This window comes from Nestor notabilis, unplaced genomic scaffold (genome assembly GCF_000696875.1).
Source record: "Nestor notabilis isolate BGI_N333 unplaced genomic scaffold, ASM69687v1 scaffold31020, whole genome shotgun sequence".
Taxonomy (NCBI): Eukaryota; Metazoa; Chordata; class Aves; order Psittaciformes; family Psittacidae; genus Nestor; species Nestor notabilis.
The window spans coordinates 1-12,226 of NW_009912028.1; the positions used below are offsets into that span (position 1 = coordinate 1).

A 12,226-nucleotide genomic window follows, 5' to 3' on the forward strand; every position below is an offset into this window, starting at 1 on the left:
ACGGGCTCAATGTAAGCGGCCGCTCACCGGTGGCAGCGTCTTCCGAGCTTGCGAAAACGTATACTTTAATGCTCTGTTTCCGTTGCGTCTTCTGTTGTGCAACGTGTGTCTTCCCCTCGTGCATTATGTTCTTCCACAGAAGACGAGTTTGTCTCAAAACAAACTTTTTTTCCCTTTTAATATGCTATAGATGCCACTTTGCTGAAACCATTGAATCCTAGAATGGTTTAGGTTGGAAGGTACCTTAAAGATAATCGAATTCCAAACCCTGGCCATGGGCAGGAACACCTTCCATAGATTTGCACCAGTCTATGTTTGCATTTTATTTGCTCATAATGAACTAAATCTAAGAAATTGATAGATTGAGGGTTTGTCCACATTGATTTCTCTGCTCCATAGTCTCATATCACACACAGTATTTCTGTTCATAGAATGCTAACTGTAGAAAGTAGAATTGGACAGCTCTGTTTCTCAATGTGCTGGTGACAAGTTGGTTTGTAACTTCGATAACATAGCAACCAACCTGCTTAGAAAATACATGTGATCTTACTCATGATTTGAATTTGTAAAAAAAACCATAAATAATCAAATCAATGTCTCTAAAATTAAACCTCATCTTCAAATAATTGAAACCTATTTAAACATTTTTTTGCTCCTACTTAATATTTTGGTAGTTAAATAGATAATGTCCTGAGCTCAATATTCTGCAGATAAAGTCCAGCAGCCATTAAAATCAGTTGAAAGATTCAATGTGACTTAGAAAAATAGGTGTTGGGAGCTCTAGTATGAAAAAGAGTTTCTTTAAAATAAACATATGCTTATTTTGCATGGTATAACCTCTGTCCTTTCTATTGTCTATTGACTACAGTAATGATTTCATTGTTTAATAAAGAGCTTCAATGTTACCAGTATACAGACATGTAGTTGGAAAGCAAGTACTTACACTGCATATCTGTGGGTTTTGCTTAGAAACCTGAAAGTACTGAGCAGAGACAAAATGGCCTTAAAATGGTGGACCAAGCAATATGGTCCAAAAAGATGTCAAACGGCGCGAGGCGCATACCAGTGTCACCCGATCAGGTAACTCATTCTTAACATTTTGTTAACTTGTTCGTTCATAAAGCCTTTTGGTGTGATGCTGTGTCTTAGTGGACAAGCATAGATACCCTTTATACAGCAAATTCGGATAGTGCTAGTGTGTGACCTAACTCTGAAGATCTGAGAAAATTAAGATCTAAAATGGTTCTTCAAGGGCTGGGCTCGGGAGGGATGTTTCTTTGTCCTTTCATGCATAAAAAATTACTGGTAAAGTACTTGTCGGCAGCATTTGTTTTGATGACATTTCAGGCCAGATCATACAACAGACAGATGCGGCCAGCTATTTTAGATCACAGTTCTGGGGCCAAGTGGACAAACACATCAAATCATCCTGAATTTTTGGTAGGAGAAGAGGTAAGATTCATTTTCTTGCTGAAATGAGGCTCCGTATTATATTTTAGTGCAGCTGTGTAATCAGTAGCAGTTTGCTCTAAGTTAGTATGTGCTGAAAGATGCAGAAATTCAGTCAAGCAATACAGGAGAAGCTTTACTGTGGACTAACAGGATATTTATTATCATTCAACAAGATGAGACTATTTCCCCTGTTTGCCTGACATGTATCCTGGATCCTTTGCTGCCATAAATCAGTGTTTCTGCAGTGACTAGGCTAGAACTTTGCCCATTTGGTATAATTCAGAGAAAAGACAAGAAATTGATTAAAGGATCGGTACATGAAATCACTGCTGAGTAATTACATATTCGTGAGCTTCAAAGAGTCTTTAAATTATTTTAGTTTCTAATTTCAGATAATGGAAAAATATACCATTATGCTTAGTAGATGGCTATGGATATGAACATTCAAATGATTTAAATCATGTCTTTTTTTATTTAGAGCCTTATAATCAGGCCCTGTTAAAAAGAAATCCACTGTATTGCTGTTTCATCTGTCTGAGTGCTGCTGTATGTCTTGTATCTGCTTCTGAAATATTTGTGTAATATTTAATACTAATATTTGGGGAGCAGCAATGCATAGAATACCATCTCTTATTTTCAGGCACTGTATGTTAATCCACTAGATTCGTACAATATACATTGGCCTATAAGAAGAGGTCAGTTGAATCTCCATCCAGGACCTGGTGGCTCCCTCACTGCAATATTAGCAGACCTTGAAGTTATATGGTCACATGCAATACAAAAATATCTGGAAATACCGCTGAAAGACCTAAAGGTGAGCTGTGAACACATTCACATATCCAGTTCTGCAAATGTTGCTGTAACAGAGAAGCAACCTGTTGTTATTGGTAGCCTCTTACTGGTGGTTTTCTTAAGAAATAAATTATTTCTGCTGATGAGCATGGTTCCTAAGACTTCATTTGGAATTTTGACCACGTCTTTAAGACAAAAATTAATAGAATTTATTTATATTTTTCCATTGTGGAAATTTCAGTCTTAGTCTGTTTGTTGGTTTTTTGTTTGTTTTTAATTTTGTGTTGACCGTAAAGAAGGCAACCAAGGAATGGTTGCCTAATACTTGCATAATTTATTGTCCTTGCAAAGTAGGTATGTTCTCATATCTGAGGTACTTCTAAACATTTTAGTGGCCTATATGCTCTTAACTTGGTACTTACTTTGAACTCATTTTTTAAAGTAATAAAACCCTTCTTTCCATAATTTCAGTTCTTTTAATAATTTGTGTATTATGCTTTCTTCCTTAGCGGTAGGTATTCAAGAATGTAAAGAGCAACTTAATTTGAGAGCTGGCTATAATTTACTTATCTTTAGTACTACAGGTGCATTTTACTGATTCCAGACATCTATAATAAACAACACGTGAAAGAACTGGTAAATATGATCCTAATGAAGATGGGCTTCTCAGGTAAAACCATACAGAAGCAAACACTTAATGATTAATGCCATAAAGATTAATTTTTTTTTTTCCCCATTAAGGCACATTTTTGCACATCACTCACAGTTTGACTGGGACTAGCACCTTCCATATTTTGCTTTTCTCCTAACTGTTGTCTCTTTTAATTGTACTCTTCTATGGGGCTGACGGGGGGTTTAAAGGAAAGCAGAGGGTGAAATTAGACCTTATTTTATAATTACTTAAAGAACATATCTGAAATGCCACAGGTGATAATAAATGATAAAATCATTTGATAATATCATTTGATAATCAAATGATAGTCATTTTAATAAAATTATATTTGATTAAAATTAGAAAAAATTAGGAAAATGCTTCATGTGCATCTGATAACCAAGACCATGCAATACTAGTTAAAAAAACCCCAAAAAACAAAACAAACCCCCAAGTCCGACAGCAGTATCTAATCTTACACAAAATAAGAACATTTGAATACAGGCATCCACAACGCTTGTAGCTTTTCTCAAGCCTTTTAAGGACTTACCCAACAAAAAAAAATCTGTAAGCCCACTCCCATCTTCACTAAATATACAGACTTTCAGTGAAGAATCAGGCTATTAATAGATTTTAAAAGAGATTTAAATGTCCTTTAAATGTCAGCAACATGGCTCTGGCACTTCACAGAAATTGGATATAACTTTTTCTCACACTGCTAGGAATTGTTGTACACCAGGAGTCGGTCTGTGCTACCTTTGGAAGTGGTTTAGGCAGTGCCTGTATAGTAGATGTGGGAGATCAGAAGACAAGCGTTTGCTGCGTAGAAGATGGTGTTTCCCATCGCAACACCAGGTATCTTTTTATATGCAGAGTAATCATAAGCATGTACTTTCTTGCTTACCAAAGATTTGAGTTTAAAAATGAGAATTTTTTTCTATAAATAACAGGGTTTTTTTACTCTTAGTCATCTAAGAGGGTCATCATGTTACAATATGAACCTTAAAGAATTCTAACATCTTTAAAAGAAGAAAATGGGCAGAACTGATACTGTGCTCTGCAAACTATATGGAAGTAATGATAACAGCATGTCTAAAATGTTCCCGGTATTCCTATGCATCCTACTGTAGAAGGCCAGTATTTCAGCAAATAAATAGAAGACCCTCTCTCTTCCCTGTGTTTTAGGCTGTGCCTTGCATATGGAGGATCTGATGTGTCAAGGTGTTTTTACTGGCTTATGCAACGAGCAGGATTCCCATATAGAGATTGTCAGTTAACTAATAAGTTGGATTGCCTGCTGCTTCAGCACCTAAAGGAGACATTTTGTCATCTAGACCAGGTGAGGAGGAGCAAATAGTGTATTCACCAAGCAATTTTTTTCTTTCCTTTACAGAATGCTGCTTTTGGTGAGCCTGTAATTGCTTATAAAGAGAATAAATAGTAATGTGTTACTCGATATAATGACAAGAGTCTGAAAAGCTTTAGACTTGAAGTATTTGTAATTCAATTTATTTTTCTTCTAGTTAAAAGGAATCCCAACTCTTAGAAAGGTTGGAGGTTTTGTCCTTATTACTGAAAGAAGCTGATAGTAGCTGCATATTCACTGTTGTTCAACTTCAGTTACTTGGAAGATCTGCCAGCAAGGCCTCTCTCTTCTTTCTGCACAAACCTTTGTTTTAGAGGCTTAGGCATGTAGAAAGCTGTTTTAGCAGATCATGCTGCAGCAAAAAGACTTTAAAAATAATTCAAAAATAGGTAAATTACATTCATAGTCTGAAAAGTTTTGTTACTCTTTGTTGTGCCTACAGTTTAAGTAGATCATGTGTATCTAAAAGACACAAAGCTAAAATTTTTGTTTACATTGTTTTTGATTTTAGGATATTTCTGGATTGCAAGATCATGAGTTCCAAATTCGGCATCCGGATTCTCCAGCTTTACTGTACCAGTTCCGTTTAGGGGATGAAAAATTACAGGTGATTTTTTTTTTTTCAATTACAAGAATTATATTCACCATTTGGGTCCAGTGCTACTAAGCTCACATGATTTATGGATTGCTCTTAACATATACTTGTTGATAGTTTTAAGATTAGTTACTATATGCATGAAGGGGCCTAATGGAGCACTAGTGGGTACTCCACAAGACTTCCTTTCTAGCTTTAGCTAGAATGGTTGTAGCTTCAACTAAATATGATATAGCCTTCAAGTGCAAGGAATTCTAATTTTGCGAGTTTTTCAGCTCACCATTGAATATTCTAATTTGGTAACAAACTGCATTTGAGTACTTCTTCATTGTAGAATGCCAGAATTTGTCAAGGTACTTGGTGTACAACTACAAGTGTATTTGTTGGTTTGTGGGTTTGTTTTGTTTTTAATTGCGCAAAGCTGAAGACACTTAAGCCTTTTACAAAACTCTTTGGAAAAAATGTATTTAATTTTGAACTGTGAGAAAAATGGAACAAGACTTTTCTGTTTGGTTTTTTTGTTTTTTTTTTTTTATAGTAAATGCCAAAAAAAGTAAAACTGTGGAGTAAACACATGCCAAATCTCTCATCCTTCAGGCTCCAATGGCTCTGTTTTATCCAGCAACTTTTGGAATTGTTGGACAAAAAATGACAACTTTGCAACACAGGTCACAAGGTGACCCTGAGGATCCTCATGATGAACATTATCTGGTAGCCACACAAAGTAAGCAGGAGCAGGTGTGTGAATGCTCATTTTATTTTTCATTAAGTATTATTTAATTGGGGAATAAAATCAGCTCACCTTAGAAACCAAAGTTTGTTACCTGGATCAGAGCATGAAAGAATAAACTTTACAGTAAGGAATTATGGATGTCTAGACAACTTTTTAATTAGAACTGTGTATTTTCAGAGTCTGAGGGCTTCATATTATGGCATTGATAGATCTGATGGAGTTCAAAATAAAACCATTACTTTGACAGTGGCAATTGAAATGAAAATTATGCAAGGTAATAATGCAGTGCTTAGCCTTTCTGTGATGAAGGGAAATACAGTGGCATTTAGTTAAGTCTTTGTATTGTTCTCTTACCTGCTGAAGATATCTCTGCATTTTTCATAGTTTACCTTGTTTTCTCTTTTTTAAGTCTTCAAAAGCTACAGCTGATAGAAAATCTATGTCAAAGCCTGGTGCATTTGAAGGTGACTTGAGAGGCCAAGCCTCAGACATCTCAGAGAGGGTGTACCCACAAGAAGTGGAACTAGGATCTTCGCAGAGCGATTGTATGATATCTGGAAATGATTCAGAGGAACCCATAACGGCACACATGTCCAGGAAAACAGCTATTTCGCAGTTTGAAGGCAAAGCCTTAGGCCTTGATAAAGCCATTCTTCATAGTATTGACTGCTGCGGTAAGAATTCCACTTGTACAATTCTGGAAAACATGCATGTCAGTGTGGATTCATGGTAACTCCTAGGTTTCACTGAAGTAAGATGTGCGTCCCTAAGTTTTTATCATTTCTAGAGTAGCTACACTATTCCTTATACTTGCATCTTTGTTGAGATTTCTTGAGCTAGATATTTTGAATCTCCAGGGAATTTTAAAAGCAAACATTTTCTATCTGGTTTGACTGGCACTAAATTCTTTATAATACAAATACAGGCCATTTTAACTTTAAAAAACAGATATATTTCTTCATATCCATTCATTCCAGCATCTGATGATACAAAAAAGAAGATGTACAGTTCTATCTTAGTAGTGGGAGGAGGCCTCATGTTTCATAAAGCTCAAGAGTTTCTTCAACACCGAATTCTCAACAAAATGCCACCCTCCTTCAGACGAGTTGTTGAAAATGTTGAAGTCATCACAAGACCTAAGGTATACTTCTACTGAAAACTAAATGGTTAATAAACTATGATTGATTGAAATCTTTGAAAGATTAAACAAACCCAAACGTGCTCTTTCTTCCCTGGAGGTGTTCAAGGCTAGGTTGGACAGAGTCTTTGGTGACATGGTCTAGTGTGTGGTGTCCCTGCCCATGGCAGGAGGGTTGGAACACGATGATCTTAAGGTCCTTTCCAACCCTAACTATTCTAGGATTCTATGTTCCTTCAAAACCACAGATTAGTTGAACATCTGAAGAGATTTAGGAGAGCTTTCAGCACACAGTACTCTCCACTTACAGGCAGGATGTTAGAGGTATAGCAAGAGTTTTACTAGTATTGACCACTACAGTTTTAATTAACTAAAAGCCATATTCTTAAAGAAACAGTTAGTATTGGTCTCTGAAGTTAAGAAAGCTCAGCAAGAAATTGCATTAGGGTTTATTATTATTATTATTAAGAAAGTATGGCATTAAAAGAGCCATTTTCACTTAACATTAATCAGGCAAATTTGTAAAATCAAAACTTGACTTTATTTCAGAGCCTCCATTGCTGAATGCAGGATGTTCATGACATGCCTAGAAGGCATCTTAAAAGGTGACTTCTTGAAACATCTTTATTCTTTCCAAATTTTTATCTCAGTATTTTTTCCTGAATAATTTTGAAAAACTTCTTTTTTTCCTTCCCTTCCCCCAAGATCCTAAGAGGTGAATACAGTTGGAAAAATTATTATGCAACTTTGGAGAACTATGCAAAATTAGACCAGTGATTGTGTACAATCTGTGTTTTGAATTTAGGATATGGATCCCCGCTTAATAGCATGGAAAGGAGGTGCTGTTTTAGCCTGTCTTGATACAACTCAGGAGCTGTGGATATATCAGCGAGAATGGCAACGGTTTGGTGTCAGAATGTTACGAGAACGAGCTGCATTTGTATGGTAATGAGTGGATATGGTTACAGTGGAACCTGCCTAATTGAAGATTCCTTTCTCCAAATGCCCCCTTTTTCCAGTGCAGATGTATTGATCTTCTGCTGATAGATATTTTTGTATTTTATTAAAATTAATTTCAACTGAGATTTTTTCCAAGTGATGCAAAAAATCTTACTGAATGCACATCACTTCAGCATTGCTATCCTTCCTTTTTTGAATTGTATGCACTGAAGTCTGTGTAGAGAGTATCTCGGCCATCTCCAAATTTACTATATTTGTATTATACAAGTTATGCATATGAAAATTGCACCATGTGGGAATTTGAGGCATAAAATACTGATGTGGCAGATGTTAAACCCAGGTTCATGCCAGATACACGTACACAGAAGCAATAGCTGAAGAGTGCAGGTTTAATGCCTTATTCTGATTCCTACTATAATGTTATCAGGAGATAGAATTGTTGTAACAATTCCATAATTGTTATGTAATGTAGATCATCATGGAAAAAGTGAAATGGAGACCCCAAACTACAGTTGCTGTTAGTATTTTGCTTATATAATAAATTATGTTATTCAGTGGAAAGACTTAAGAATTCAGAGTATTTTTTCTTCCCTGTTCTCAACATCAAAAGCTCTTGGTAGTTTCTTATTATCCATGGTAGTTATTTACTTTTTTCGCTATTTAAAAAAGAATCCAATATAATACACCCAGAAGAACTAGATGCATTTTTATATAGCCAGCAGCAACGTCAGTCCTATGGTACAGGTACATGGGCTTTTTCTCCCAACAGCTAATCCTTAGCTACAGAAGTGCTATTTATTGAGGATTTTCTTCTGTAACAAAGGCTCCTGCTATCGTGACTTTTGACCAGCACACCATTGTACAGGACCTTTTGCAATAATTCTCCTTTTCTCCCACATGGCTACAGTAACATCAGTCTGGCAGCCCTCATGCTGCCAGCAAAAGAAAGGACAGTGTGATGAAGACATTTCTGGATATTCAGACAGTATTTTTAACATGGTTGTAGCTGTACCTGGTTGAAGTACTGCCTAAAAGAATCTGTTTAACAAAAAAGACCCCATATGCTCCCTTAAAATGTTACTATTTCTACAAACTGTGAACAATTTGAATGGCATTCTAAAGTGGCAGGGGGGTGGGGGAGAGCTGACTCTGTGCCTCTTACTTTTTCCTAGAAGAAATTAGATAACTTGGTATAAAAGTATGAATAGCAAAACTGCTGAACTAAAATTAGAATTTAAAACTTAGATTCCCATCGTCATGATGAAATAGATCCAATTTAGACACCTTACTTGTCTCCAAGAATGTTGAAAATAGTTAAGCAGAACAGTGTTCAGTAGCTAGAACAGCTTAAGGTCATCTACAGTGAGGAAGCAGCCTTACATTACAGACTTAATCTGTTAATCATTCTGCAAAACTAATACTGTGAGAAAATGTGCTAAGCAAAGAAAAATTAAACACCAGAATGCTCACATGATCCCAGCTGATGTTTGCTAAAGAGGAAAGCTCTAACTAAAAATGGTCCATGCTCTAAATGATTCACTGATTTTACAAGTGTTTAAGAGATTAAATATTTACTCTTCATTTAAGGGAAATAAAAACCAATGAATGAAAAAGGCCAGGCCTGCCTTAGGAGGTAGTGTGGTAGAATGGTAGAGACAACAGAGAAAAAACAATCGGGCCAAGATACAGTAAGTATTTCAGGGAGTTACTGCAGCCTAGCTCTAGCCCATTCCTGTGGCCTGCACACCCATTAGTGGTTGGGCTATGTTAGATTGACTAGAGCCCATCTTCCAGTTTAATTCCATTTGAGAGAATCAAGGCTGCACTTCTCAACCACCTGCAATATGAACCAAACCACAGTGAGGGCAGTGAGCAATGCTCTTCAAAAGTGCAATACTGATTTAAACTAAAACATTGATGTGACCACATCTGCACTTGCCTAAACAAACTTGAGAGTTTCTATTACAATGATACCTAAAAGATAGTCTCTTTCATAGAATCTTATCTAAAAAGATGTTTGCAGCAAAACTCAAGAGGAATTACAGAAATACTAAAGTTTGAAACAGCAAGAGCTCTGACCTTGGTCTGTGATGGCACAGCTCCCACAGCAGTTATACAGGCTATCACCAGCAGAGCAGCAAGGAGAAAACACACAAGTCTTCCAGGTGAATCAATTGTGAAGATCTCTGAAAGAGAAAGCAATCACATTGAAACAAGTCTCTCATACCTGAAAAAAAACCTATTTTCAGTTAGTGGATTAGGGAAATGGCATTTCAAACATCTGCATATGGAAGAGAAATTGTGCTAAAAGGTAGTGAAAAATGGTAAGTAGTTACACTGCAAACCTCAGAGCTGTTGACTTATTTTCTTAGTTTTCTTCCCTACTTTAAAGAAACAAGATGTAACAGTCTGAATCTGCTCCTTCCAAGTTCTTCCCATGTTTCTGGAATATGTACCTCCATCTGCAGCCCAAGGTCTCAGCAGTTGTTCTCTCTTTCCTTTTGTTTAAAGTTTTACCATGAGCAATGTTACAAAATAAGTAATTCCTGAACTGCAGCATTACTGTATTAAGCATAAACCTTCAAAATCTAAGAGATGAAAGGTAAAATGTGCCAAGGCCACTGTACTTAAATTCATCTAAGACCAAAGTCAGCTGCTTCTTAACAGGATATCAATATTCAAATATCTGTACTCCAAAGCATTTCTTTTCCCAGATTTTTGCAAATTTATAGGGGAAAGTCTGCTGAACATATATGATACATAATGCAACAGAAAACACTGAGCAGTTTCTGCTTAGTTTGCATGGAATATTGACTCAAGAATGATAAATATTCAACTAGCCACTGGCTTTCATCTGCACACTGCTTGTTAGGTTTTCTGTAGGGTCTTTCTTGCATCCCTCACTTTGATTCTCACATTGATGAAATTAGGTGCTGATTCCACTGAAGTAAACCAAGTTATTCCAGGGGGTAGGGTGGGGAGGGGGGTGGGGAAGAAGACATAACAAAAATTCATACCATTTCCAAAACTGAGAAATAAACGTTCATATTTTTCACATGGTAGCCCACTGGTTGAATAAGGCAGTTTTACAGCTGAACATAGTGCTAACTCCAAATCCTCTATCTTCCACTGCAACAACGTAATAAAGAAGCCTTCACAATTCTGTAATCTAACCTAATTACAGAATCTAATTCTGTAATTCTAAAGCTAATTAAAGCAAGAACATTAATGGCTTCCTAGATAATTAATAGTGCTGCTTGTTCACAATATAAACCTAAGCAAGTTTATTAACACATTCTAAATGTACCTTTCTGCATCTAAGTGCCCCCCTCTAACAGTTAGGACTAATGCCAGCAGGGCAGCAGCTAACACTGCTTGCAAAAATCACCCATCTCTATTAGAATGCACGTCTTGAATTGCACGGTGACTGGCACTGACACTTGTTTTTACATGCAGCTATTCCTACAAATATTTAGCAAAAATGTAAAACATCAACTTCTGTTCTCAATTTAGATGCAAATTCAAGGACACAAACATACTCCTGGGAGCCAAAGTTATCCATAATGTATTTAATGAAATTTACTAACATGAAATTTTGAGTGTCTCTTTAAAAGGAGATTATATTGCAAAATTAAGGTAAGAATACTATTTTATGTCTACATGTACTTTTCATTATAAAGGATTTTAGAGGGTTTTAAATAAATAGTTACTATAACCACTTCTGAGGTTTAATAGATGACAAAACCAACCATTAGCTGTACGTTGTGAGAGCGATTATTATCCATTTTGTGACATCAATGGAGGACAAAAAAAACAGTATTAACTGCATTAAAATAAAAGGATGCTATTTATTTTGAAGTTTACACAATCACTGCAACAGTATTTGAGCATTTTACTAGAAACAGCTTAGGAAACATATTCATTAACATTTAAGCCCCAAGTACAAATGCAGAATTGAGGTAAAGACTTTGAGCAACTTTCTTAAAGGGAGACTTGATCAAGATCTGAGAGCTCAAATGTATGTAGAAACAAACCCCAAAGCTCAAGTTTTCCACTATATCCCTATTTGAGCCATTGAGCAGTACAAACCTATAAATGACCAGTAACATATAGGTCCATGCTATACATGACCAGTGTGCCAACTGGCAAGGTTCACACAGTTAGGCACAGAAGCTTAAATTTTCTATGAGGTCAACAACACATTAACCACATATAGGCTTTGCATGTACACACATATCTAATATTTAATTGTAGCCTTCATCATTATACTTATTCCAGTCACACAAGGCCGTATTTTTTTAGCATGTCATGTGGAAATTGCTTACAGAATCCCTTATTAAAAATGGATTTACTTTTCCTCTACTGTAAACATGGCTGAAGAGAGATGAGTACCTTTTTCTTGTATGCTTGCAAGTAGGATTGACTCAAAAAGATGGAAGTCCTGTCTCTATGCTAGTTTGGAACATACAAACAGGGCAGTTCTAAAAAGTAACTTTACATGGGCTGCTTTGCACATTTAAACAGTGACAGATGCTCAT

At 36.2% G+C, this 12,226-nt stretch overlaps 1 protein-coding gene across 1 annotated transcript; it reads left to right on the forward strand.

Moving 5' to 3' along the window:
* Positions 1–969: 969 nt before the first annotated feature.
* ACTR8 (ARP8 actin-related protein 8 homolog (yeast)) lies at positions 970–7,783 on the forward strand (the record flags this gene model as incomplete). The annotated part of the gene is made up of 11 exons (XM_010017447.1): positions 970–1,080; positions 1,348–1,452; positions 2,093–2,266; positions 2,821–2,914; positions 3,619–3,751; positions 4,082–4,235; positions 4,774–4,869; positions 5,455–5,595; positions 6,000–6,264; positions 6,568–6,731; positions 7,534–7,783. Coding segments are annotated over 11 exons (1,581 nt in total), but the record flags the coding sequence as incomplete, so codon positions are not given.
* Between the last annotated feature and the right edge of the window lie 4,443 nt (positions 7,784–12,226).